Source organism: Cervus elaphus, chromosome 17, assembly GCF_910594005.1.
Source record: "Cervus elaphus chromosome 17, mCerEla1.1, whole genome shotgun sequence".
In the NCBI taxonomy this organism is placed as follows: domain Eukaryota; kingdom Metazoa; phylum Chordata; class Mammalia; order Artiodactyla; family Cervidae; genus Cervus; species Cervus elaphus.
Window position 1 is genome coordinate 23288179 of NC_057831.1, and position 27492 is coordinate 23315670.

General features: G+C 44.0%; 1 protein-coding gene across 3 annotated transcripts; it reads left to right on the forward strand.

The window, feature by feature from the left end:
* On the forward strand, positions 1-27473 carry BDH2 (3-hydroxybutyrate dehydrogenase 2). 3 transcript variants are annotated; one of them, XM_043871111.1, is made up of 11 exons: positions 64-89; positions 2184-2385; positions 3326-3417; positions 4453-4531; positions 6487-6583; positions 9110-9218; positions 18121-18181; positions 19385-19498; positions 24089-24147; positions 24728-24820; positions 27126-27473. In XM_043871111.1, the coding sequence occupies exons 3-11, from the start codon at positions 3346-3348 to the stop codon at positions 27177-27179; spliced, it is 738 nt and encodes a 245-aa protein (XP_043727046.1). In that variant the 5' UTR covers positions 64-89; positions 2184-2385; positions 3326-3345; the 3' UTR covers positions 27180-27473. The 3 variants fall into 3 exon arrangements, with proteins under 3 accessions (XP_043727047.1, XP_043727045.1, XP_043727046.1); XM_043871112.1 differs by lacking the exon at positions 2184-2385 and having other exon boundaries at positions 1-89; positions 27018-27473; XM_043871110.1 differs by lacking the exon at positions 2184-2385 and having other exon boundaries at positions 3-89.
* The last annotated feature ends 19 nt before the right edge of the window (positions 27474-27492 follow it).

The window sequence follows — 27492 nt, forward strand, 5'->3', positions numbered from 1 at the left end:
ACTAGGCACCTGACTTGCTTCTGCACAAAGGTCTTAAGTTTCTTGCCGGCGCAGTGATCTGGAGGACGCCATGAACTTGCAGCTGTAAAGTAAGTTTCCGAATATATTAAAAAAGAAACTTTGGCGGCGGAGGGGGGTGGGGAGGGAGTTTTAATTTTCAGACGGTACTTTGTTCTGCACATTACCTTCTTCAGGATTAATTTTGGCCGTAAATTCAGGGTAAGGAGGGATGTTTAAACAGTTTGAAACTCTGCTAAGTTTTTCAATAGCTAAAGGAGTCTATTGTAGACATCCTTTTTCCGGTTCGTCAAGAATTCCTGTAAATGCTCTGTGTCTCTGGACTCTGCACTCTTACTGCGAAGGGTGGGGGTTCAATCCCTGGTCGGGGAACTAAGATCCCATAAGCAAAGTGGGCCAAATTAAAAAGTAATAATAATAACACTTTGATTCTAATATTTGGAGTAAGCAATCCATCTTGTCAGATTTTCACGTTGAATTTATTGAAAGTTCCCGCATTTCGCCATTTCAGATTATGTTGGCACTCATTTTTCCCAATAAATGCGTTTTCCTGTAATAGTGCAGTTTATCTAGTTGTAAGGCTTTGGCTCTAAAATCTGCCCCCAGAAAGACAGGGAGGACAGCGTGGAGGAGGTCATCAGGGGGCAAAACGGCTGCCCTGCGCTTCAGCAGTTGTTTTCAGTAAGCGCTTCTCTGGGTGTCAAAGCTTCCTGGCATGTGCCTTCACAGGGCCATGCGCCAGAAGTCACTGATAACAGCAGGGTAAAGTAGCAGCTTTTTAATACATCATGCTCAGGATTGGGGGCGGATAGGGATTATTGGGGTTTCTTCCTTTCTAAAATATTGAGTGTTTAACTTAACTTTTACCAAGATTTAATTTAAAATGTATCACTCATGTAAGAAGGAAAAAAATAAAATTGCATCAAAGTAGGTCGGGCATTGTGAACGTCCTGCTTCTGCGTCAATCACAGAGCATCAGTGAAGTCGTAAGCTAGGCCCTGGGGGCAGTTCTTGGAGCCATGCGCTGTCTGGTCCTCCAAGAAACTTGACTCCTAGAGAAAGTTACACACGCACGAGTTTTATTAGAGGAAATGCTGGTGTGGGAGAAAAGGAGGAGGGAGCTAGGGATGGGAGAGCCGTCAGACCGCGACGAAGCCGGGGAGGGGGCGCGGAAGAGGGTCTTGGCGGGGTGGGCACATCCTACTTCCCTTGCAGTCCGCGGGACGAGCCCCAAGGCAGGCGGGCTGGGCTCGGCGTGTCCCGAGATGGGTTCGCCTGGGCAGTCGTGCCGCACCCAGGCACCCAGGCAACGGAAATGGCCCGGGGGCGGCGGCCTCGGCACAGACTCAGAGATGGTTTCAGACCGCAGCGCTGGCATCATGGTCAGTTACGGGTACCGATTCCGCGGAGCCGCAAGGCCCTGGCGCCGTGTGGGGACTTATAACCACGAGGTCTTCTCTCGAATCCACGATCAGGAGGCCCAGGTTTGAATTTTGAGCCGTGAAACACTGGGCGAACCACGTAATCTCTTTGAAACCAGTGCACTGGCGGCCAGGCCCTGGGTCAGCTCTTAAACACTCTCTTTCACCGCTGCCCTCCACCCCTCTCTTTGTCCCCCGCCTCTGCGTGACTGCAATTTCTTCTGAAGGAAACCGCCTGCTCAGTCCCTCCCCAGGCCTGCTCTCCAGTGAGCTTTCCAGAATGCACACCTGGTCATGTCGTGCTCTCAAATCCTCCAGCGCCGATTACCCCACAGGAGTAACTAGCCCTCAGCGTGGAGAGCTGGGACAAAGGTTGGAGGCTTGAAAGTGTAGGCGAGCTACCGCAAAAAGCCAAGGTTGGCTGACGAGAACAGAGATAAGTTCCAAAAGAAATGATCGGATGCACTCTTTATCAGACCGGTAATGAGCAGACTGGGAAGATTATTTTGTGCATGTGCTATTTGTTAGCTCACTCAACACCCAACTCGCCTCCCCCGACCCCTACCCTTTTCACTTTATAAAGACTGGAAAATAAAACTCAAATTCTTAGCCCCTGCTGCTGAAGCTGGCCAACAAAACATGGGCTGGAATTTCAGAGGAGGGCTCCCTTCCAAAATAGAGAAGCAAGGTCTCTGAAAGACTTCTGGCTTGTGCTCCTTTCCTTCTTTTTTGCCTGGAATGCAGATGCGATGTCTTGGGAGAAAGCAGCCATTTTGTGCCTTGTTGTGCAGTCAGAGGCACACACTAAGAACTGCAGGGTGAGAGAGAGGACTTGGTTCCTTGCAGACAGCCTCATCTGATCATCACTTGACTCTTCACTACCTGTAACCTCGTCACTAGCCTTTCCTGTCACCCTGTGATCTCTTACAGTCCAAGAATTGACCAGGTATCTTCTGTACATCATATTCCCCCTATGTCAGACTTCCTCAGTCGTCTCTTTTAAAAATCACCGTTTGTGTCTATTGAAGTGTTACTGCTGAATGCTCAAACTTTAATCAGCAGCACTGTGGGGTAGGATGTTCACATACGGAAGAGTCAGGAGGCCTGACATTAGTCCCGGCTTTGCCGTTGACCAGCTCTGTGACCTTGAGCAGGTCAAATCAGTTCCCTCAGATGTAAAAGGGGTGTCTGGACAGGATCTGACTTTCCAACTCTTATTTTTCAATGACTCTCATAGGCCAACTGTGAAATCTTCCCAAGAGACCTGGACAGACCACAGATGATTGATAGTACAGACCCCAAGAAAAGTGTACAAGGGAGGAAGCAAGAAGCATTCCCAAGTAGGGTGGACCCACGCAGTGTTTGCAGGGAGGGGCAGAGGGGAGGACGGTGGTGGGCTGTATCAGCAGCAGAGGCTGAAACCGACCTGAGGATGGCTTGAAGTCTGATGTCTGTCTGTCATCAGCTACCGCTTCAGTGTGTGTTAGTGGCTCAGTCATGTCCGACTCTGCGACCCCATGGACTGCAGCCAGCCCTCCAGCTTCCGCTGTCCGTGGGATTTTCCAGGCAAGGATACTGGAGTGGCTTGCCATTCCCTTCTCCAGGGGATCTTCCCGACCCAGGGATCAAACCTGTGTCTCCTGCACTGCACGCAGATTCTCTACTGACTGAGCTACCAGGGCTTTGCTAAATGTTTTTATATGCAAAGCTAGGTATTTAGGGTAAGCGTTCTTGGAGATCGATGGGGATATTCTCAGGTGGTGGGGATATTTGACACAGGTGTGTATCTTCAGGTTCTTAAAGGAGTCCGTTGAACCATTCCTTCTAAATGTTACTGCACGAGGCCATGGGCTACCGTGTAAGCCATTAAATACACATGTCTGTAAGTTAAACCGCAGGTTCCAGGATGGGCCGACTTGATGGGAAGGTCATTGTCCTCACAGCTGCTGCTCAGGGGATCGGCCGGGCAGCCGCGTTGGTAAGTTATCATCTTCTGTTGCTTGCTTACTAACTTTTGAGGTACTGAAGTATCAGGCCAGGTACCATGGTTATTTAGTTCTGCTTTTTTTTTTTTCTTTCCTTTTGTGCTTCTGTTGTCTTAAGTTGCAAAAAGAAAAGTGGCTACTCCAACTCCAGGCAGATGAAGGAATGAATACCTCACATTTATCCTGTGACATCACTGATAACCTTACAGACAGAAACTTATCTGTCTGCCTCAGTTTCTCTGCACCATAATTAAATCACTGAAGGGGCCCTACAGAAGTGCGTTGTTTTCTGAAATTATGTCAGTTCAGAGGTAGGACTCCAGACTTATGAGAGTGTCAAGTTATCTTTGCCTTCTAATGTATATCAACCTCTCGCACACGAAACCCCCACCTAAGCTAATAATCCACTTTTATTAAGAGGAAAAGTGTTGAAATAACCCATTTTTCTCTTATTATTTGGATTTTAGTCGCTGCTCAGAAATAGAATGCAGGCTGTAAAATCAAAGAAAGGTAGTGTTTTGAGAGGTGTTCAATAACTGAATCCTAGATTTTAAAAAAAATATATTTATTTGGTATTACAAAGTCGGGCTTCCCAGGTGGGACAGTGGTGAAGAATTCACCTGCCAATACAGGAGATGCAAGAGACTCGAGTTCAATTCCTGGCTCGGGAAGATCCTGTGGAGAAAGGAATGACCAGCCAGGATGCTTGCCTGGAGAATTCCATGGACAGAGGAGCCTGGTGGGCTACAGTCCACGGGACATGACTGAGCAACTGAGCCCAAACACAGACACACACACAGGGACAAAGTCAACTGACAAGCAAGTGTATGTCACATTGTTCCAATTAATGATAAAATTGGTAAGCATTGTGAAGAATGAGGTGAGACTAGGTAGTGTGAAATTTCATCTATTTCATGGGGAAAACAATAGCGACAGTAAGATAAAGGGGAGAGGCTAAGTGACTCTCGGTTCACGAGAGCAGTTTAACCAGGTAAACAAAGGATTTATTTGCGCATTGTGTCTACCAGGCTTTTGCAAGAGAAGGTGCCAAAGTCATAGCCACAGATATCAATGAATCCAAACTTCAGGAACTGGAGAAGTACCCAGGTAAGCACCTCCATAGCTTGATTTTGAGATTGGAGTCTACAAGGGATTATAAAGCATTAGCACCTTACATGCTGAGAGAAAGTTCCTTAGCTGTTCAGCTCCACGGGGCTTCTTTTTAGAGCCAGATTCTCTGATATCCAGTCTGTATTCTGTGAGCCTGCAGACAGAAATCTGTACACTTGAATGTATGAACAGAGTTTTTAAGGTGCATGCTTAAAATTTTTTCTTTATCCAACATGTCAAAGGATTCAGTAGCTAATTATGAAATCAGATGTGACCATTTAACAGTCATTATGACAACTTCTTACTTCTGAGCCCCCCTCCTCTGAGGGCAGCAGTGCCCAAGAGAAACATGATGTTTTTCACAGGCATAATTTTTTCTAGTAAAATATACATTTAAGCTTTACATTTAAAATGTTAAAAGAAACAGGTGAAAAGTTTAAGAATATATTTTATTTAACTCAACATATCTAAAATACTGTAATTTTATCGTACTCATGATAAAAATTATTAATGGGATATTTTACATTTTTTTCCTAAATACTTGAAACCTGTGTGTATTTTACATTTAACAGCATGTTTCCAGCCAGACTAGCTACACTTCAAGGGCTCAGTAGCCACATGCAGCCAGTGGCTGGAAACAGCTCAGCCCTAACATTACATATCATGACCAGAGACTCTAAGAGATAATTTAGGTGTTTATTGCCCCTTATACTATGGGCTTCCCTGGTGGCTCAGACCGTAAAGAATTCGCCCACAATGCAGGAGACCCAAGTTCTACCCCTGGGTCAGGAAGATCCCCTGGAGGAGGAAATGGCAACCCACTCCAGTATTCTTGCCTGGAGAATCCCATGGACAGAGGAGCCTGGTGGACCACAGTCTACAGGGTTGCAGAGAGTCACTCAGTCGCAGAGTGCAACTAATAGTTTCTTTCTATCACTTGCTTCACCACACTGAACCTAACTCCAACTTCAGAGAGCTTCAGGTTACTCTGAAAGAAATCAGAACAGAGAACTTATTTGGAAGTTGAATAGAACAGGTTCCATGATCAACACAGATCAGTTCACTGACCTAGTTATCTGCTCTGACCTAGTTAACTGCACTAGCCTATCTTGAATTGTAATTCCAACAAATCAAGCTGTTGGAATAGAAAAGCACAATAGAAAGGAGGTCTTTCTGAACCTCGGTTTCAGTCTTCCCTTTCTGTTTACAAACTTTTCTTTCTATATCCAAAAGAGAATAATGAACCATGTATTATTTAAAAAAAAAAAAAACGTAAAAATAATGACTGCTGCTTTCATTCAAGAATGTTCAGAGGTTTTCAGTAGCTGGTGCGGTGTGTATCTCTCACACCCCCATGCCAGATCTCTTGTGGCCGGTTTTCAAGTGTTTCATCCCTTCATCTGGCCTCTCATTTCTTCTCCTTGTAATTTGGTCCAGAAATAAGTGATGATACCTTCGGCCAGCAGAGTCATTTCTGAAAAATAACAGAATTAACATAAAGGTAAAGTACACAAGTGAAAACAATACCTTATCCACCGCCCCTGCCTTTACCCTTCACACAGACAGAGTCCAGCAGGGACTTGACCTCTGGGGGAAAGAATGGGCTCAAATGAGCCGACTCACAGCGATTACTGCTGGCTTACTGAGATGCATCTGCTGTCGATCATCCCTATGTCACTGTGAAGTCTTTACTCAGAAAATACCTTTATCATTCAATTTAGAGGCTAGAGAGAAGGGGAAGAAGAAAGAGAAGTGTTATTGGGAGGTCAGATGGGGAGACTTCAAGATTTTTACTGAGAGTCAAGATTATGAAAACCCTACGAATGGGCAGCAATCCTTATGAAGCCTACCATACAGATATTACCATATTCGTACTTGGAAACAGCTGAATCTTCAAGGCTAAACATCCTTTACGCATACAGGCAAATAGTGCCCTTTGTTTTATATTTCAGGTATTCAGACTCGGGTCCTTGATGTCACAAAGAAGAAGCAAATTGACCAGTTTGCCAATGACATTGAGAGAGTTGATGTTCTCTTTAATGTTGCTGGGTAATTCGCAACTTTTCACTTCCACTCTTCTTACAGAAAGCTTTCTGCAATTTTCACACAAAGAATTTTGATAAAGCAAAATTATTCATTGTGAACCATAATATATTCCTTGGGGAATATGGCTAGCCATAATATATTCCTTGGGGAATATGGCTAGCCATAATATATTCCTTGGGGAATATGGCTAAAATTTTGGACAGAATTTTTATTACAGTTAAGATCAGCAAGTAAAACAGCCATAGACATTGACATAGGCTTGGGGTCTACAGGCAGTTAGGGTCACTCAAGGCACCAGCACTAACATGAAGCTATTGCTTTTTTCAGGGCTGGTACCAGGCTCATGCCAACGGACTTGTCACTGATGCTCCACTAGGACTGATAAAATAATATGAAAAACTTTTCCAGTAGAGTGTCTTTAAAATGACCCTGTATCAGAGTATATTTACCAGAAGCCAAGTACTCAGGTTATTGAAATGTGAATGTCCCCAGTTTTTTTGCACATTCTAGCAAGTTCTTTATACTTCCCAAGCTCAGTGTTTCTTATTGGGACAGTCAGTCCCAGCAAAAGAAGGTTCATGTTGTACCTTTATACACAACACAAAGAGGATGGCTTAATTGAATGTCATGGGGTGGTGCCAAGTTTCCTGAACCATGAATGTAGAGCTCAAACTGGAGCAGCTGCATGTAGATACAGCCCCTGCTGGAACCCACTCTCCCTTCTCAGGCGTGTCAGTAGATGCAAGTGAATAGGAACTCAGTAGATACCTTCCAGATGTCCCACTTTGCTTAGATAGTGTTACATTTATGCCCCTGCCTTGGTAGAAGAATCCTGGAACATTCTGATATAGTTTTGTGGTTTTACCCAATCATGATTCAGAGTTTAAAAAAAAAAAATCTCTGCATTCATAGTTTATCATATGTTACAATGTATGGAATTAAATTATAGCAACAATTGTGATGATCTGGTTTATAAATAAGCTGCTCATCCCTCATATGAGGATATACGCAGAGCCGTGGAAAGAACTAGCAAAATTAGTTTTTGAGCATCTGTTAAGTTTTCAGCAACCTAAGGGATACAGAAATAGAGCGTGTGGTTCTTGCTGTCATTCAGTTTAACTGGAAATACGGTGGTGCATAGGAATCAGAACCAACCATCTTTTATTTTTTTTTTTTTTTTCATCTTTTATAATTAATTACATAATTTTGGTCTGGGGGACAGTGAAATCAAGTAGGACTCAAGTGTTTAGAAAGCTTCCTTGAGGAAATGTGACTTCAAAAAAGAGTGAAGTTTATATTAAAGGTTTTTCTTTCTTCTGCAATGTTTGCTCGGTATGTTAGAACTGTACAGTAGGACTAGTACTTTGCTACCCTGAGATGTTGAGACTGGTTTTCTTGAGTTTAGACTTCTCCTTGAGAATGTTAAATTTCTGCCACCAGAGGGCGCTCTTGAAATAGTAGTTAGGCAGTCTATTCTTTTTTTTTTTTTTTTTTTTTTTTTTAATGGGTTTCCCTGATGGCTCAGATGGTAAAGAATCTGCCTGCAATGCAGGAGACCCAAGGTTTGATCCTTGGGTCGGGAAGATCCCCTGGAGAAGGTAATGGCAGCCCACTCCAGTATTCTTGCCTGGGGAATTTTCCTTGGAGTTTTGATTTCCCTTGAGAATGTTAAATTTGTGCCACCAGAGGGCATTCTTGCTCTTGAAATAATCATTTTGCAGCTTGTTCGCATTTGTTTGGTTTGGGGTTTTTTAAATATTTATTTTTGCTGCATCAGGTCTTGGTTGCAGCATGCAGGAATCTTTCATTGAGGCCCATGAGCTCTCTGCCTGAGGCAAGTGGGCTTAGTTGTCTTCAGCATGTGGGATCTTATTTCCCTGCCCAGGGATGGCACCCACGTTTCCTGCACTGGAAGCTGAATTCTTAACCACTGGACCACCAAGGAAATCCATGTTTGTTTTTAATGACGGTGATTTTCCTGTGCAATTGGTATAAAATTTCTCATGTTTATTAGTTTCCGAACTCCTGCTTTCTTTTTTTTTTTTTTTTCATTTATTTTTATTAGTTGGAGGCTAATTACTTTACAGTATTGTAGTGGGTTTTGTCATACATTGACATGAATCAGCCATGGATTTACATGTATTCCCCATCCCGATCCCCTCTCCCACCTCCCTCTCTACCCGATCCCTCTGAGTCTTCCCAGTGCACCAGGCCCGAGCACTTGTCTCATGCATCCCACCTGGACTGTGTGGGAGAAGGCGAGGGTGGGGTGTTTCGAGAGAACAACATCGAAACATGTATATTATCCTGCTTTCTTTTAAAAGATGTTTTTGGTCTTAAACTTTTTTAGTTTATGTTGTTAGAATACTTCACCTAATGTACTAAGTTATACTAGGTTTGAATTGTTAATAGTCTTGGTAATGGAAGGGACAATGGTCTGAGCCAATAAAGAACAATGAAAAGGATAAGGAGATTCACCAGAAGTTTTTTAGGATGATCATTTTCCCCATTGCCTAATCACTCTTCCAGTTTCGTCCATCACGGAACCATCCTGGACTGTGAGGAGACAGACTGGGACTTCTCAATGAACCTCAACGTCCGCAGCATGTACCTGATGATCAAGGCTTTTCTTCCTAAGGTGAGGTGACCAGCATCGCTAGCAGAAGCACCAGGGAATAAGTGGGTCTCCACATCCAGAGAGGATCCCCACTCAGAATATCTCACATACTGACTAACCCGTATTGAACATGTATATCAAGACATTTAATAGAAATGAACTCACCTAACTTTCCACTTCATTCACTCACGGGCTGTGTGCCAGGCTGCATTTCAGATGAAGAAGGCATCAGAGAGCTGAACAAAGTTCTTTCCACAATGAAGGTCCTGTGTTTGAGGGGAGAGATGGGACACTATGTCATCAAATAAACGTATAACATGTGGGATGGTTGTGAGTACTGTGAATTAAAAAGATGCTAGGTTATCGGAGAGGTCCAGGAGGGCCTCACTGAAAAGGCGTAATGTTCACAGAGGTCCCAGGGAAGTGAGGAAGCTGACCCTTCAGGTATCTGGACTGGGTTCCAGGGATTGGGACAGCAAGGAGGCTTGTGGGGCCAAAGCAGCCTGATGAGGTAGGGACTGCTTTATCACATCCAGTGTGCAGAGGGGTGACGCTGGGGGTTAGATTACTTGCCCGCGGTCATGTGACTAGTCAGATAACTAGCCATGTAACTAGTCAGTGGTTAGAGCCAGGATTTGAACCCTAGAAGTTGGGCCCCTTCTTTCTTTCCTTCCTTTCTTTATGGCCGGAGAGACTCTGTCGCTGTGCAGGGGCTTTCTCTAGTTGCAGCGAGCTGGGACGCCTCTCTAGTTGTGGTGTAAGGGCTTCTCATTATGGGGGCTTCTCTCATTATGCAGTACAGGTTCTAGGTGTGTGGGCTTCAGTAATTGCGGCTCGCCAGCTTAGTAGCCATGACGCAAGGGCTTAGTTGCTTTGCGGCATGTAGGATCTTCTCAGACCAGGGGTTAGTCCTTGCTTGTCCCCTGCATTGACGGGCAGAGTCTCAACCACGGGACCCTTCCTGAAAGTCAGTGTCTAGGCACACACTCTCATTGCTTTTCTGTACCCTGAGTCTTGGCCTTGCACTCCTGCTTTCAGCTGAGTGACAGAGGTACCAGCAAGGTGAGCGACTGCGTGTGCTAGAGAGAGAGTATTCCTCCTGAGTCTGCTGCCCTGGCATTCACCAGCCTTCACACAGCTCATCACTGTTTTAAATTTATTTTACAGGCAAGCATTAAGTGCCTTTCAGTTGAGAGCACCACACTCGGTGCTCTGGGGGAGGGGAACATAAATATGAAAAACACTGACTTCAGATGAGCTTATGAGGCAGTAGGAGCAGACAGCACAGGCTCAGACAGTGAACGAGGTTGACTTTGTACAGAACCGGCTCAGTTCAGGGTTGTAAATTGAACCCTAGTGAAATGCAGGAGAGCTGCTCCTCTCTTCCATCCCAGCTGGGTTAGATGACTGACACAATGAATGCCGCCCCAGCCCAGGGCGGGAGATGAGTTTTTTGATGGCAACACAGTTGCTGATACTTTGCTGTGGACATTAAGCCTAACGTCTAGAAGGATACAGATGAAAGCTAAAAGGAAAATTGGAGAAAGTGACTTAGTAATGAAGGAACTTTTTTAATCTACTTCTTTAGCATCTAGAAAGAATCTTTGGATTGGCCCTGGTGGCTCACACGGTCAAGTATCTGCCTGCAATGAGGGAGACCTGGGTTCGATCCCTGGGCTGGGGAGATCCCCTGGAGCAGGAAATGGTAACCCACTCCAGTATTCTTGCCTGGAGAATCCCACGGACAGAGGAGCCTGGTGGGCTACAGTCCATGAGGTCGCAAACAGTCAGACACAACTGAGCAACTAACATACACATGGAATGTTGAACTAGCAAACTTTTTTAAAATATACGTTTTTAAAACTTTCTCCTTTTATTTTTTTCTTTTTGGCCACACTACACGGCATGCAGGATCATCATTCCCTTTACCAGGGATCAAACCTGCATCCCCAGCAGTGGATATGCAGTCCTAAGTGCTGAACCACCAGGGAATTCCCAGAATTGCTGCTTTTTTTTTTTTTTTTTTTTGCCTGTTTGGAGTTCATGAGAATCTGAACTGGAGTGTATTTCTTGAAGACTGATCCTTAGCATAGGATCAGAGGAAAAGCAGAGGCTATCATAAAAGAGGAAGCTTAGGTCTGATGGATAAGACTGTTGCGTGTATAGGCAACACATCTGTACACCGAATGTCTGGCAGACACTGGGAAGGATGTAGGTGTGAGGTACGGTGGAGCCAAAATTTAGACTTGTTAAGTGTTAACTTTTAAAATATCAAATGCTAACTTCCAAATTAGTGAGTTTGCCTAAGAGGTAAAGCATCTTAACAATAATCCATGTGAGCCAGTGACACTCATGTGTAAAAAATCCCAAGAGATATTAATGACTGGGATGAGAAATCAGAAGGCATCACTTGTTCAAGTGACCCTAACTGACCTGACCTGGGGTCTTGGAATCAGGTGTCGGAAGACCTTAGGCAGGCCTGAGCCCTGCCCCTAAGTCACCACGGGACCTGGGAGGTGACTCTGCACTCTCTCAGCATCTGTTTCTTCTATTTAAAATGAGGGTGACAGATTCCACAATCCTTTCCAGCCGTAATTATGTTCCTTAACTATGATGCACACATACCAGCTTAGAACTTTCCAGGGGAAGCCAGAGTTTGGAGTCTAGGCAGATTTGTAAGGTCAGGTGGTCAAAACACAGGAATAATACCAGAAATTTTTGTTCATGAATTGTTATGGTTGTTGCTCAGTCGTATCTGACTCTTTGTGACCCCGTGGACTCCAGGGTTCCTGAGTAAGCATACAGAAAACCATTCCAAGACTCAAAGAGCACTGAAAAAGCAGAGAATAAGTTTAAAATACTGTAAAAGGAGGTCAGTGCAGAATCCAAGGCCCACCAGAAGAGAAGATCCATTACAACAAGGATCCGGGAGGGTCTTAGATATCTGGGGGTCTTCCTCCTTTGCTGAATCTTAGCAGAGTCCCTCACACATTGAGGTGCTGAGCAGACATTTGCTAGATGAAGAACTGAATCTCGGTTAACCGTCAGTCCTGGTGGAAGTCAGGCATGGATTCGCTGAAGACAAGCCAAGGTCTGCCAAATTTAGGAGCTGAGCTCTGGTCAGGGAGGGCAGAAGAGCTCACAGTAAGACTAACCAGATTCAGCGAGAGGGAATTTGAGAGATCTTTGCAGCACCTGCCTGAGTCTCTGAGAAGTCAATGCTTGACAGCCCTGCCATGTCCGGGCACTTCATTTTATTGTCGCACCTGCCAGAGAGGAGCATTCAGAGCAAGACAGCAGGTGCTGAGCTAGTGGTGAGAAGGCAGCGTGGGAGGAAGGCAAGGACTGTGGGTTCTGGAATCAGCCAGCAGACCTGGGCTAAATTCGTAGTCCAAGGGTTAGAGGGCAGCATTAACATGTCCCAGGTGACTGTACTCCAAAGTTCTGCCTGAGGAATCTATTGCATTTCAGAAGATCGGAGACCGAACTTATTCAATAGTCCATCTTTATAAATTAAACTGTGTATATATGTGTATGTGTGTGTGTGTGTGTGTGTGCTCAACCACGTTATCATGTCTGTGTCTGTGTGACCCCATGGACTATAGCCCACCAGGCTCTTCTGTCCGTGAAATTCTCCAGGCCAGAATACTGGAGTGGGTTGCCATTCCATTTTCCAGGGGCTCTTCCCCACCCAGGGATTGAACCTATGTCTCTTGTGTCTGTCTCCTGCATGGCAGGCGGATTCTTTACCGCTGAGCCACCCGAGGAGCCCCAGCTGGGCTACATATATTCCATGGGCTTCCCGTGTGGCTCAGCGGTAAAGAATCCGCCTGTCAATGCAGGAGACGCAGGAGATGCAGGCTCGATCCCTGAGTTGGGAAGATCCCCCAGAAAAGGGACTGGCCACCCACTCGAGTATTCTTGCCTGGAGAATTCCATGGACAGAGGAGCCTGGTGGGTGACAGTCCATGGGGTCACAGAGAGTCAGACACGACTGAGTGACTGAGCACGCACAGCACATGTATCCCATGTGTATTTCAGTTACACCTCGGTGAGACTGGGGAGTTAACTAAAGTAAGTCAGTCCAGTTCAGCTCAGTCGCTCAGTCATGTCCGACTCTGAGACCCCATGAACCGCAGCACGCCAGGCCTCCCTGTCCATCACCAACTCCCAGAGTCCATCCAAATCCATGTCCGTTGAGTCGGTGATGCCATCCAACCATCTCACCCTCTATCGTCCCCTTCTCCTCCTGCCCTCAATCTTTCCCAGCATCAGGGTCTTTTCCAATGTCTCAACTCTTCGCATCAGGTGGCCAAAGTATTGGAGTTTCAGCTTTAACATCAGTCCTTCCAATGAACACCCAGGACTGATTTCCTTTAGGATGGACTGGTTGGATCTCCTTGCAGTCCAAGGGACTCTCAAGAGTCTTCTCCAACACCACAGTTCAAAAGCGTCAATTCTTCGGTGCATAGCTTTCTTTATAGTAGAACTCTCACATCCATACATGACCACTGGAAAAACCATAGCCTTGACTAGACGGACCTTTGTTGGCAAAGTAATGTCTCTGCTTTTTAATATGCTGTCTAGGTTGGTCATAACTTTCCTTCCAAGGAGTAAGCGTCTTTTAATTTCGTGCTGCAATCACCATCTGCAGTGATTTTGGAGCCCAGAAAAATAAAGTCAGCCACTGTTTCCCCATCTATTTGCCATGAAGTGATGGGACCAGATGCCATAATCTTAGTTTTCTGAATGTTGTGTTTTAAGCCAACTTTTTCACTCTCCTCTTTCAATTTCATCCAGAGGCTCTTTAGTTCTTCGATTTCTGCAATAAGGGTGGTGTCATCTGCATATCTGAGGTTATTGATATTTCTCCCGGCAATCTTGATTCCAGCTTGTTCTTCTTCCAGCCCAGCGTTTCTCATGATGCATATAAGTTAACTTATATGCATATAACTTACTCTGCATATAAGTTAAATAAGCAGGGTGACAATATACAGTCTTGACGTACTCCTTTTCCTATGTGGAACCAGTCTGTTGTTCCATGTCCAGTTCTAACTGTTGCTTCCTGACCTGCATACAGATTTCTCAAGAGGTTATCTTATTTGATAAAATGGATAAGAAGATAATTTTAAGGCTAAATTTTCAGCACTGTTATACTTTGCTAATTTTCCTAGTCTTTTATTATGAGGACTCCTCTTTATTATATAGACACACAAGTTGGGTTAAATATTTTCTTTTTCTGCCACCTTGACCTCAGCCTCTCCTTGCGTCCTTTTAGTCCATCCAGCATAAGACCTTACGGTTATTTTAGACTTTCTGCTCTTAAGTACAGTTAGTAGCTAAGTATCAAAACAGAAAGTAAGAATGTCAGAAGGAAACATAGAATCTTGGCCAACTCATCTCTGGGTCATTGAACCATTTGCCTTCTCCATTCCTCATCTCTTTGAAAGCTGCTGGAGAAACTTGCCCCAACGGAAGTGATTTTTTTTCTTAGAGCCTTTACACTGCCTACGGAGACTCCTCCCTCGTAGAAACTCTTTGTGTCCTTGCCTTTCATAACAGGGCATGTCCCGGTTTTCCTTCCTGTGTTCTCCATCTCCCCCAGCACTTATTCTGACTCTTCACCATCTCCTCCTTGTTCCTTACAGTCATCCCCACGCCCTCTGATTTCAATGAGTTAGTGCCCATATTACCACCAAAATCTTGACTTTCTCTGCCTACTGATGCGGAATAAGTAAGTACAGAGACAGAACTTGGAGAAAGGAGGAAAATGGCTTTAATCCCCAGTGGGCCAAGAGGAGTACACAGCAGGCTACTACCTCAAGAACTGTGCCCCCCACATGCGGAATCTGAGGGCATCATATCGATTGGGCTCACAGTTTGGGGTATGTGATAAGGAGCGAAGTAGTGAGAGTGTTGCATGCTTCTTCTTGTTTCAAAACAGTCAGAGCTGGCATCTGCTGCTGCTAAGTCACATCAGTCGTGTCCAACTCTGTGCGACCCCATATACGGCAGCCCACCAGGCTCCCCCGTCCCTGGGATTCTCCAGGCAAGAACACTGGAGTGGGTTGCCATTTCCTTTTCCAATACATGAAAGTGAAAAGTGAAAGTGAAGTCACTCAGTCGTGTCTGACTCCTAGCGACCCCATGCACTGTAGCCTACCAGGCTCCGCTGTCCCTGGGATTCTCCAGGCAAGAACACTGGAGTGGGTTGCCATCAGGTAGCCCATAATTGGGCCTGGCAGTCCAGTAATTAGGTCCGTTTGTCTGTGGTTTATCATACTGTGGCCCTCTTTTGAAATGCAAAATGCTACAAGGGGTAGTCTGCAAAAGAAGGGGGAAGGTGAGCACCTGGTCCACAATGTAATTTACATAGAGTTAAGGGGCAGTAGGTGCAGGTTGTAATTTACATAGTGTCTGGTTAGTTTTGTGAGATACAGACTAGTAACCGTTATAGTTAAGCTGGGAGTGATTAACTCTTTCAGGCCTGTTTATATTTCTTCTCTAGTCTGGTCAGTTTCTTTTCCTTTCTTTATTCTCAGCAGAGGGAAAGCTTCATTTCTGTTTTTGCTGCAACACCCATTAGACAGGCATTCTCTCCAACTCTCGCTTCTTCCCCCTCAAACATTCATGGGTGGATACCCATGTGAATCTGCCTGCAATGCAGGAGACCTGGGTTCGATCCCTGAGTCGGGCCTGGAGAAGGAAATGGCAACCCACTCCAGTATTCTTGCCTAGAAAATCCCATGCACAGAGGAGCCTGGCGGAGTACAGTCCATGGGATTGCAAAGAGTCAGACACAACTGAGTGACTAACACTTTCACACTACCCATGCCCTTGCACAGATGTGTATCTCTTGAAAACATACATATGTCTTTTAAGTATAAGTTCCTCTGAAAACATTTTTAACTCATGGCAGCTTTTTTCACTGATGTACCCTTTTAGGTCTGGGGCAGAGCTCAGCCATCTGCACTTGAACCTAGTACCTCACAAAGTCTTGACTTACTAAGTATACTGACTGGCTGCTGGGTACCCTGTCTAGGAAGACAAAACAGCCACACACCCTCCTCTTAAGACCTTCACACTTTCCATGGGGGGTTCTGATGGAGGTATTGTTGGGTAACACTGACTTAGATGGGGTGGGGGTACAGCCCTCACTGCAGGCAGCCAGGTCCCAAGACCTGTCCAGGTTACCTCGACTGTCTCCACCCCTATTGCCCACAGACATCTCTGGTCTCTACCCTTCAGCCGTGTCCAACTCTGCGACCCCATGGACTGCAGCCTGCCAGGCTCCTCTGTCCATGGGATTTCCCAGGCACGAATACTGGAGTGAGCTGCCATTTCTAACTCCAGGGCATCTTCCTGACCTAGGAATTGAATCTGCGTCTCTTACACTGGCAGGCAGATTCTTTATCACTGCGGCATCTCCTTTCCTAAATCCCTGCATCATCTTCCAGTGATCCCCTGTACATGAGGCCAGGGTAATTTTTGTAACCTGCAAATCTGAGCACGCCACTCCCCTCTGCATTAAACCTCTCATTGTCTCCACCGCATTGCCTTCTGGTTTAAACCCAAATTCCTAAATTTAGCCCCTTTGGCCTCTGCAGCCTCCTTCCTCCCAAATTATGTGTTCCAGCTGCACTTATCTCTTCCTCCCACTTCTGTGATAGAGTCTTTATACAGGTGGTTTACTGTCCTCAAAATACCCTTTTCTTTTCTTTTTCTAACTAATATTCTAGCTTTTGAAACATCAGCCATCCTCTGCATGCCCCTCAACCTGGGCTGATTCCTTCTCTCCACACCCCACTCCTTCTCTGTGTCAGACTCTGCAGACCTGGAGATGATGCATGATGGTACAGGTGGATTTTTGAGTTTAGAATGAAGGAGCTACTGCTGAGATGATATTCCTGCTGCACTTGGATCAGACTGGTAGTTCTACAGGCAGGCAGGGACTGAGTTGTCTGTCTTTGAATCGCTGGTCATGATTCTATACCTGACCACAGTAGGTATTGAACAAGACTGTGTTAAATGGTAAGAGTTTTCCATCAGGAACACACAGTAACATTAACATTCATCAGCCTTTCATTTAGCTCAGGGTCCCTTCTTGGTCTTGTTGATGGTCTTGTGCCCCAGGAAGGCAGTAACCCCTTGAGTAAAGTTCCTGCCAGTGTGTACACAGGCCGTCAGTTCCCAGGAGTGACTGGGTGAGGCCGTTAAGGCTGCTTCACGGTGCTTAATGTTAACAGTTAATAAGGTAGCTCTGCAAACTGTAAGTAAATGTACATCTTTTAGTTGGGTCTTCCTTCGTAGCTCAGTTGGTAAAGAATCTGCCTACAGTGTGGGAGACCTGGGTTCGATCCCTGGGTGAGGAAGATCTGCTGGAGAAGGAAATGGCAACCCACTCCGGTATTCTTGCCTGGAGAATCCCATGGACAGAGGAGCCTGGAGGGCTACAGTCCACGGGGTCGCAAGAGTCGGACACAACTTAGCAACTAAACCACCACCACCACGTCTTTTAGTTTAGTTCTTATTTTTGGCTGTTCTGGCTCTTTGTTGCTGCTCTCTAATTTCTGAGAGCGGGGTCTACTCTCTAGCCACTGCACAGAGGCTTCTCACTGAAGGGGCTTCTCTTCTGCAGGACACGGGAGGCTCTAGCTCCCGTGGGTTTCGGTAGTTGCAGCTCCCGGGCTCTAGAGCACAGGCTCAGGAGTGGCTGTGCGTGGGTGTAGTTGCTCCACTGCATGTGGGATCTTCCCTGATCAGAGATCGAATCCACGCCTCTTGCATTGGCAGGGTAGACTCTTTACCACTGAGCCACCAGGAAAGCACCAAATCAAATGTACATCTTTTGAAGAGGTAGAATTTTTAACCTGCAGAATAGCATGTTTGGGGGGTTTTTTCTATCTTTGTTTTGTTTTGGCAGATGCTGGCTCAGAAATCTGGCAACATTATCAACATGTCCTCTGTGGCTTCCAGCATCAAAGGTAGGCGTGTCTTCCTCTGGGAATCATGACCCACGGACTGACACATCTTCAGGAGCTTAAGGGTTTGGGGAACAAGCATAGCAGAGATCATGTAACCCACACATGAGTTCAAAACTGCTTTTTTTAAAACTGGAATTAAGAACCAAGCCTTTTGCCTTATATGTGAACCAATCATGGAATTGAAGTTTGCTTGCTTTGCCTTCCCTTTTTTCCCCTCTAAATGGATATGGAAATGAAGATCAAAATGGGAGAAGGAAATATTTATCCATTTAATTAATCAAAAAAGATGTACTACACATCCACTATATGCCCCTGATCTCAGAGAATCCACAGCTCCAAAAGGGGAGAGAGATGGGAAAACACACATCTTCTGCAGTGTGATAGAATTATAACAGAGCTTTGCTCAGCGTGCCGTCATGATACCAGAGACAGAACTCTGCCTGTGGATTGGGGAGAGGTGCACAAGGATGTGTGGTCCAGCCCTGAATGAGAGGTCAACCTGCAGGGCCAGACTGCGATGCAGACATGGAGATGATGCGTGATGGTACAGGTGGATTTTCGAGTTTAGAATGCAGGAGCTACTGCTGAGATAACATTCCTTCTTTCAGCAAGGATACACAGTAAGCCCTCCTGGGAGAGGCATACAAAGAAATCGCTTTGTTTGAGTTGTGTTTTGTTTCACTTTGATTTATCCTAGTTGTTTGTTTTGGGTTTTTTTTGGAATCCGCCTAAGGGTTCTACCAACTGATGACAAAAAGCTAAGGCTGCAGCTCTCACTTAAATGTAGCATCTCAACACGGAAGTCTCACCTGAATTGTGCCAACAATGATACTATTTCCCCAGATTCAGAAACTAGCCCTATTAATGGAGAAGAACTGATAGCAATTTTTAAAAGGGTGGAGTGTGAGGAAGGAGGACAGGGGTCTCCTGCTTCCTAAAGGAGACTGTGCTTTTTATTTCTTCTTCCCCTCCTTCTCAGGTATGATATGCCCTGCTGGCTCAGTGGTAAAGCGTCTGCCTGCAGTGCAGGAGACCCAGTTTCCATCCCTGGATCAGGAGGATCCCCTGGAGAAGGGCATGGCAACCCACTCCAGCATTCTTGCCTGGAGAATCCCATGGACAGAGGAGCCTGGCGGGCTGCAGGCCATGGGGTCGCAGAGAGTTGGACACAACTGAGCGACTAACCCTTTCTTTCCTTCTCAGGAGTCGTGAACAGGTGCGTGTACAGCACAACCAAGGCAGCCGTGATCGGCCTCACCAAGTCCGTGGCTGCAGACTTCATCCAGCAGGGCATCCGGTGCAACTGTGTGTGCCCAGGTGAGCTGGGCGCTGTGGGACCGGGAACCTGTCCTTTCTGACCCCCTGGCTGCCATCCTGAAAGGTGTCTGTGTCGGCTCGTTTACCAGATGCTGTGTTGTCACTGGGCAAAGCTCAAAAGAAGAGCCTGGGCTAATAGAGACACAGATGTAGGGAACACACATGGACACCACAGGGAAGAGAGCAGAATGGGCCAAATGGGGAGATTGGGATTGACGTATAAATACTACTGTATATAACATAGCTAGCTAATGAGAACCTACCGTATAGCAAGCACAGGCAACTCAACTCATTGCTCTGTGGACACCTGACTGGGAAGGAAACCCAAACAGGAGGGGATATGTGTATACATGGAGCTGATTCACTTTGCAGTAGAGCTGAAACAGACAGCAGTGTAAAGCAACAGTACTCCAGCATAAAATCATAACATTTTTAAAAAGAGGAAGAAAAAGAGGCTAGGGTTATTAAGATAATAGCCCCACAGTAAGTTGGGAATAAGATCCTAAGTCATTAGGAACAACCTGCAGATGTATTAGAAAGCAAAATTCAACCAAGTAAAGTTGAAAATCTAATTGGCTGTATTCAGTGACTCATAAATCAGGTGGCCTCCCGTTTAGCAACTAGATGCATGCTCCAAGGAGTTCTACACAAATGGAAAGTTATTAAAGAAAGGGGGATGGGGCAAGGAAGTCATTGGCAAAAGAAAAGGATTTTCTAGGCTGTGTGCGTGTTAAGTTGTTTCAGTCGTGTCCGACTCTTTGGTACCCTAAGGACTGTAAGCCTGCCAGGCTCTTCTGCCCATGGGATTTTCCAGGCAAGAGCATTGGAGTAGGTTGCCATTTCCTCCTCCAGGGGATCTTTCCAGCCCAGGAATTGAATCCACATCTCTTACATCTCCTGCAATTAGCAGGCAGGTTCTTTACCACTACGCCACCTGGGAAGCCCTGTTCTAGTCTAGGGAGGAGAGGATGGCATGAATTTTATCTTACAGATTGCCTCTTCTTCCTCTGGGGGCATAGAGGGCCCACAAGGCCAATTACCTCACTGGGTGTGGACCAGAAAATTCCAGACTGGTTGGTTAAGATTCCATTTCTGGTAAAGACTGAAGCTGCAGTTAGGTTAAGCATTAAATACAGGTTTGGTATCATGGGCTTTAGCACAAATGATGCCATTTTAATTTAACAAATGCAAAGTATTTAAATGCTACTTGTGTGGATGGGGGCCATTCTAAACCCTGTGATTTGGCCTGGGCTTGGTGTTTTGGAAGCAGGCCAGGATGATCTTGTCAGAAGAAAGGTGAAAAGTAGACTGTACTCCCAGGACAGCAGGAAGGAAAAGGAGCCTTCGGACACAGGGAGCCACTGAGTCGAGTCAGTCACCTGGGGTGGCCCATAAACGAAAAGGAGAGATTAACACCTTCCTTTATGCACAAAGAGTGGGTCAGCAAACCTCGGTCTGCAGGCCACATCTGACTCACCGCCTGTTTTGTAAACACAGTTTTATTGGAACACATCCCACCCAGTTTGCTTCTGTGCTGGTTAAGTCTGCTTTCATGCTGAAGTCAAAATTGAGTAGTTATAACAGACCAAATGGTTCTCGAAGCTGAAAATACGTTCTGTCTCACTTTTGACTAAAAAGTATGCTGGCCCCTCAAGGAAAGGAAAGGAAAACAGGAGAAATTATTATTAGTAGAAAGTACATTTATGTTTATACCATACAGCAGTCTATTAAGCGTGCAATAGCAGTGTGCCTAAAAACACAATGTGTATATCTTAATTCAAAAACATTTTATTGCTAAAAAAATGCTAACCATCATATGAGTCTTCAGTGAGTCATTATCGTTTTGCAACAGTAACATCATAGATCACTGATCACAGATGGAGGGCGGTTCGCTCCCACAGAAGAGGGAGGCGACATATGTGTACCTATGGCTGACTCATATTGGTGTTTGGTAGAGACCAACACAATTCTGTAAAGCAGTTATCTTTCAATTAAAAATTAATTAATTAAAAAAACAAATACAGTAATAATGAAAAAGTTTCAAATATTGCAAGAATTACCAAATGTGACACAGAGACATGAAGTGAGCCAATGTTATTGGAAAAATGCTGCCAGTAGACTTGCTCAAAGAAGCATTGCAAAGACCTTCAATTTGTAAGAAATGCAGTACTTGTGAAGTGCAGTCAAGCAAAGTGCAGTAAAATGAGGTCTGCCTGTTCAGGGTGCTGAAGAGGAATTACCAACTTCCTCTCTGAAACCAAATTCAGTATTGCATGTCCAGAATCAAAGTTTCTCTTCGTAGTTCACAACTGGTGTTGGGGGGTGGGGAGGAGAAACATTTCAGAATTACCCGTGAGACCTTTCCAAAACCGAGGGGCAGGCCAGAATTCAGGGAAGGAGTCGATGGGGAACACTGTGTATGGTTTGGAAAGGGGATTCTGATGTCATTCTTCACACTCTCCCCTTGGTTGAAAACCAATGACTTATTGGATAAAAGAGGTGAAGCTACCAAGTAACCTTCAAGCTACAGAATTTCCATGATTGAAGTGTTCTGTTTAATTTTTCTTGGACTAGAAAGGTAAACTTAAGTAATACTAGCCAAGAGGAGGATCAGGACTCCCCTAGCAGTCCAGTGGCTAAAACACTGCACTCCCATTGCAGGGGGCCCAGGTTTGATCCCTGGTCAGGGAACTAGATCCCACATGTCTCAACTGAAAATGCTATATGCCACAGCTAAAACATATAAATAAACAAATGTTGTTTTAAGAACAGAAAGAGGAGGATCTGACAGGAGAGACACAGTTTTGCTAGGTTTCAACATACACACTGGTGATATTGTTGGCTATTCTTGGTGCCATTTACCCAATGGAATAAAATGTCTAATGATTTGGAAAATGTGGTTGTTTTAAAGCTGGACTTTTTGGAAGACTGGAAAATATATCCTCACAGTCTCTGGGACAGGGAACTAGCTTTGACTCACTGAGCCAGTCACAGAAGAAAATGTGACGAAGAATGAGAGTCTAGGATGGTACTGATGGTAGAGTCACAACATTTCAGCACCAGACGGGTGCGGACGATGGCATGGTGCGTCAGTCTGCTGGGACGCGGCGGGGTCAGGTGGCTGGAATCGCGTGAGAGGACTCGGCTAGCCTCTCAGCCTTCACGTGTTAGTTGCTCAGTTGTGTCCAGTTCTTCGACCCCCTGGACTGTAGCCCACCAAGCTCCTCGGTCCATGGAATTCTCCAGGCAAGAAATACTGGAGTGGGTTGCCATTCCCTTCTCCAGGGGATCTTTCTGACCCAGGGATCGAGCCTGGGTCTCCTGCATTGCAGGCAGATTCTTTAGCGTCTGAACCACAAAGGAAACCCTTAGTCATTAATACTGGTCACATGTAAGATATGGTGTGCATCTGCCCCAGTGGGCAGCAAGAATTTTGAGGAGGTTGCCTTGAGCACACCTTTGGTAGAACTGTGGACTCTAAGAAGGCTGTTGAGGGAAGTGAGGAAAATATCATCGGAGATTGGATACAAAGAGATTTTTGCTGTGTGGTGTAAGAAATTTCATCAACACTATTGCCTGCAGTAACTAAAGGGTGGAAAATGTTCCTGATGAGATACACACCCTACTCTATATAATCTAGATAACCAATGAGGACCTACTGTATAGCACAGGGAACTCTACTCAACACTGTAGTGGCCTATAAGGGAAAAGAATCTAAAAAGAGTGGGTATATGTACGTGTACAACAGACTCACTTTGCTGTACATCTGAAACTAACACAGCATTGTAAATCAATTACACCCCCATAAAAATCTAAAAAAGAAAGAAATTGTTTCCGAGCAAACGTCAAATCCATGACACACCCAGGAGCATGGTCTAAGGATGGAGCTGGGGCTGTGACTGTGAAATCATTTTTTTATGACCTTAGAAGGATCTTGTGGTCCTTCTGGAGTACTGTTAGCAGAAGAAAGGCCCTGTAAAGAGAATTTGCAGATCACAGAAGTTAACAAAAATGCCTGGGAACTTGTTCTGTAAGGAATGTGAACTAAGTGGGATTTTTTTTTTTAATTTTTTTTAATTCATTTATTTATGGCTGCGCTGGGTCTTCATTGCTGCTCACAGTTAAAACATTTTTAGTCATTTTTATTTTTCTTGTTTTAATTAAGATAATTTAAAGTTATATTTTTTCAATGAGAAATATGAAACAATGGTTAAAATAGGAATTTGAAACCAATGAGAATTTCAAGATAATGAGGAGAATGTAGAGCCACCTAAGTTATCCATAAAGTATCATGTGAATGTGATGAGACCAAAGGACCTCCTGGGAATGCTGGGTTCTTCACCAAGAGTCCCTGCCTAGTATGACAAAGAAGAATAGCTTGTGTTTTTGAAAATCATAGAAACGTTATTAAAGAAGTTATAAAACTGTTAAATAAAAGGGCAGGCAGGTAGAAGGGAAACTGTCACTCCAAGTCATGAAGAAAAATTTCACTGATCATTGAATGATATGGAAAGCAAGTTTAAAGTTTAATTGTCAATTTCTTTTTCAGTCTAAGTAAGTAACCAAGCTGAATTCCCTCCTTTTATTTAGGAACAGTTGATACCCCATCTCTGCAAGAAAGAATACAAGCCAGACCAAATCCTGAAGAGGTATAGCTATTGTTTTAAATGTTTAAATCATGTTGTTTAAAAAAATGGCCCTTCCTTACCTAGAGTAGACAAATCCATAGAAACAGAAAGGTTGAAGGGTGGTTGCTAGGGGGTGGGAGAAAGTGGGTCGGAAGTTGTTTAACGGGTACAGGGTTTCAGTTTTGCAAGATGAAAAGAATTCTGGAGATTTGTGCCACAATAATGTGAATGTACTTAACACTGCTGAACTGTACACTAAAATTGATTATGATGGTAAATTGTATATCATGTGCGTTTTACCACATTTTAAAAAAACATAAAAATGCCCTCATCTTTAGTACTAACTTTCTGATCTGTCATGGTGTCTATAGGTTTTAATATAAAACAAATAGTTTGAGTAGCTTGGGAGTTACCATAGTCCTGTTTGGTCCACAGTTAATGATATTATCAATAATGATATTGTCCTGTATCCTGTATCCTGCGTACTTAATCAAGTCAGCAGTTCCTTTGTAGATTCTTCTTGCCTTTGACCTAAAGGTGTTGCAGGTGCGTTCATAGTTCAGCTCACATCACTGATGTCCGATACGGTTTCTGGTTACAGGCACTAAGCGATTTCCTAAAGAGACAGAAAACAGGAAGATTTGCAACTGCAGAAGAAGTAGCCCTGCTCTGCGTGTACTTGGCCTCCGATGAAGTAAGCACTGTTCCTCCTGGGGGGTTCATTATCCTCAATCATGTTAGGCCACAATTTGCTGATCAAAATAATGTAATTTAGGAAGTGATCACATGTAGGTGCTAAGATGTTGCATTTACAAAGTAGGGATAGGTGCTGACTTAATTTGACATTAAGGCCACTTTGACCTCAGCCACCAACTCATCCTCGTTCAGCTTTATGTCACTAAATCTGATAGCAAATGAAGCGGTGAAGGATTGAAAAAAAATTAAAATTGCTCAATTTAATTAAAATTAAATTGCTCAATTTTATCATTCTTTTCAAAAATTACCAACTTGGGAAACAAAATAATGATTAAGCAATGATTTAATGTAAATCAAACCAGTGACCCTCCAAAACTGTGACAGCTTCAGGTCAAATGGGGAAAGGGTAAATCAGATTTGTGTCCGGGAGACAAAGCATTAGCATCTGGTGCTTTCAGTTTATTAGTGATTTGTTTAGCAGAATCCCCCTACAGCCTCCTTTTCTCCCCTTTGAATTCTTTCTTCTTTATATTCGTGTATGGAAATTCATAGTTCTGTCTCTTTCCACTTTGCATGTATTTGTAACCAGTTTCTTCCTTATTGGCTGCTGTGTATTGTGTGTGTGTGTGTGTGTGTGTTTGTGTGTGTGTGTGTGTGTGTGTGTGTTACTCACTCTTTCCGACCCCATGAACTGTATCCTCTGTCCATGAGATTCTCCAGGCAAGAATACTGGAGTGGATAGCCATGCCCTTCTCCAGGGGATCTTCTAAACCCAGGGATTGAACCCAGGTCTCCCGCACTGCAGGCAGATGCTTTAGCATCTGAGCCACCAATGACATACAGTTGTGAAAACTGAAACTTTTTTGTTCGAAATATTTCTTGTAAGGTATAAAGCACAAGAACATCCCCTGTGTTTTATGCCTTTGAGTAATAACCAACCAGGAAACTAAAAGAAGAAAAGCGGGGGTAGGTGGGAGTGAGGAGGTGTGTTACTGATCAGTCAGCATCTCCTGAATGAAACTTGTACACATCCGGTAGTTGATGAATGTGACAAATACAGAGGTTGAAATGTTTTAGTGACAGAGCAGTGACTACTTCTCAGAACTATTTATAGCAGTTTTTTGTAGCTGAGGAAACTGCTGGACAGATTGTGATAAAGTGAGTATATTGACTTTTTTGATTTCTCTGAATCCATATCTTCAGAAAAGCTCGTTTGATCTGGGGGTACTGCTGATAAGCTAAATTGCCCTGATTTAGCCAGAGCTTAGGTTAGCAAATATTTGGGAACACTCTGGCTTGAAATACACAACAAATGGACCTTTGTCTTTTTAAAAAGATCCTGAAGAGTCCATATGTGATCAGACAGCCTGCCTTTTAAAAAAACTTAGAGAAACCAGGGGTTGTTTCTTGGTAGAGTGACTACTAACCCACTCATTTATCTAAATTCTTTGTATGCTCATTTTCATATATTGTACTTTACAACACTCTGTACTCCTGTTATGATATTTTTTCCTTCCTACCTCTTCCATTATTTTAGGTTTCAGATGTATTTAAAACAAACAGCATAGATTTGAGTCTTGATTATCCATTAGCCAAAGATTTAAGTTAAAATATTTCTGAATCTCTACCACAAGAATCACTTCAGCTTTAATTCTTTGGAAAAATAAGAACTCTATGGGAAAAAAAAAAAAAACAGTAATTTTTAAACTCCTTTAGTTTTGTACAGATTTAGATGTCTGAAACTAGTTTAAATTGTTTTCTTGGTTAATAGATTATAGTAGTTACTATTCATATAAATTTAGAAAATACATTTAGTGTGATTCAGTTCCTAGAATTAGCCATGTATATTGATTAACTAAATGTACATCTTTTTAACAAAGTTCTGTTTGGTGATTGACATGACCACTTAATGACTGACATACTTGATGATGTTCAAAAGTTTATTAGTGGCAGAAAACTCAGCTAGTTTAGAATACTTCCGAGTTCAAAATGAAAATGCACTATTTTAGCCTAATTCAGGGAATGACTCTGTATCACAGAATTTTAATTTTCTGATTCTGATACCAAACACTCTTAGAATGTGACATGCACTCAGACACCAGCAAGAGTCCAGTTAGCCCCAGATCATGAGAACACTCCGCAGTTTTAAATCATCTGGGATTTAATTCAGATTTTTCTAATTTCTCTTTGTTAAGTGAGATGTCCTAGTACTGTGAGAATAAACGGTTCAGCTGTCTCAGTCAGGCAAACCGAAGAAACACAACCTGGTTAGCTGTTCTGTCTCCTTGTGTTTATCACTGCAGTCTGCCTACGTCACAGGTAATCCTGTCATCATTGATGGAGGCTGGAGTTTGTGATTTCAGTCTCCTTGCCGGGAAGGCAGGCCCTTCCTGTCCACGGTGAACCTGCTTCAGAAGAAAACTCACCCATCTTCTCTTTCCAATTAACTGCAAATTAATGAAAACGAGACCTTTTGATGATGTCATTGTTCACAAGAATCTGAGTCTTTAAATACATTAATCTCTTTCCATTCTGTTCTGAAATCATTGTAGATTGGTGAGATAATGAACTCACTGTAAAAAAGAGTATTTTAAGAATAAGCCTCAATTTGTAAACATGTAAAAATTAAAATGTGAATATGAAGGAAAAAAGTTTGGTTTTTTTTTTTTA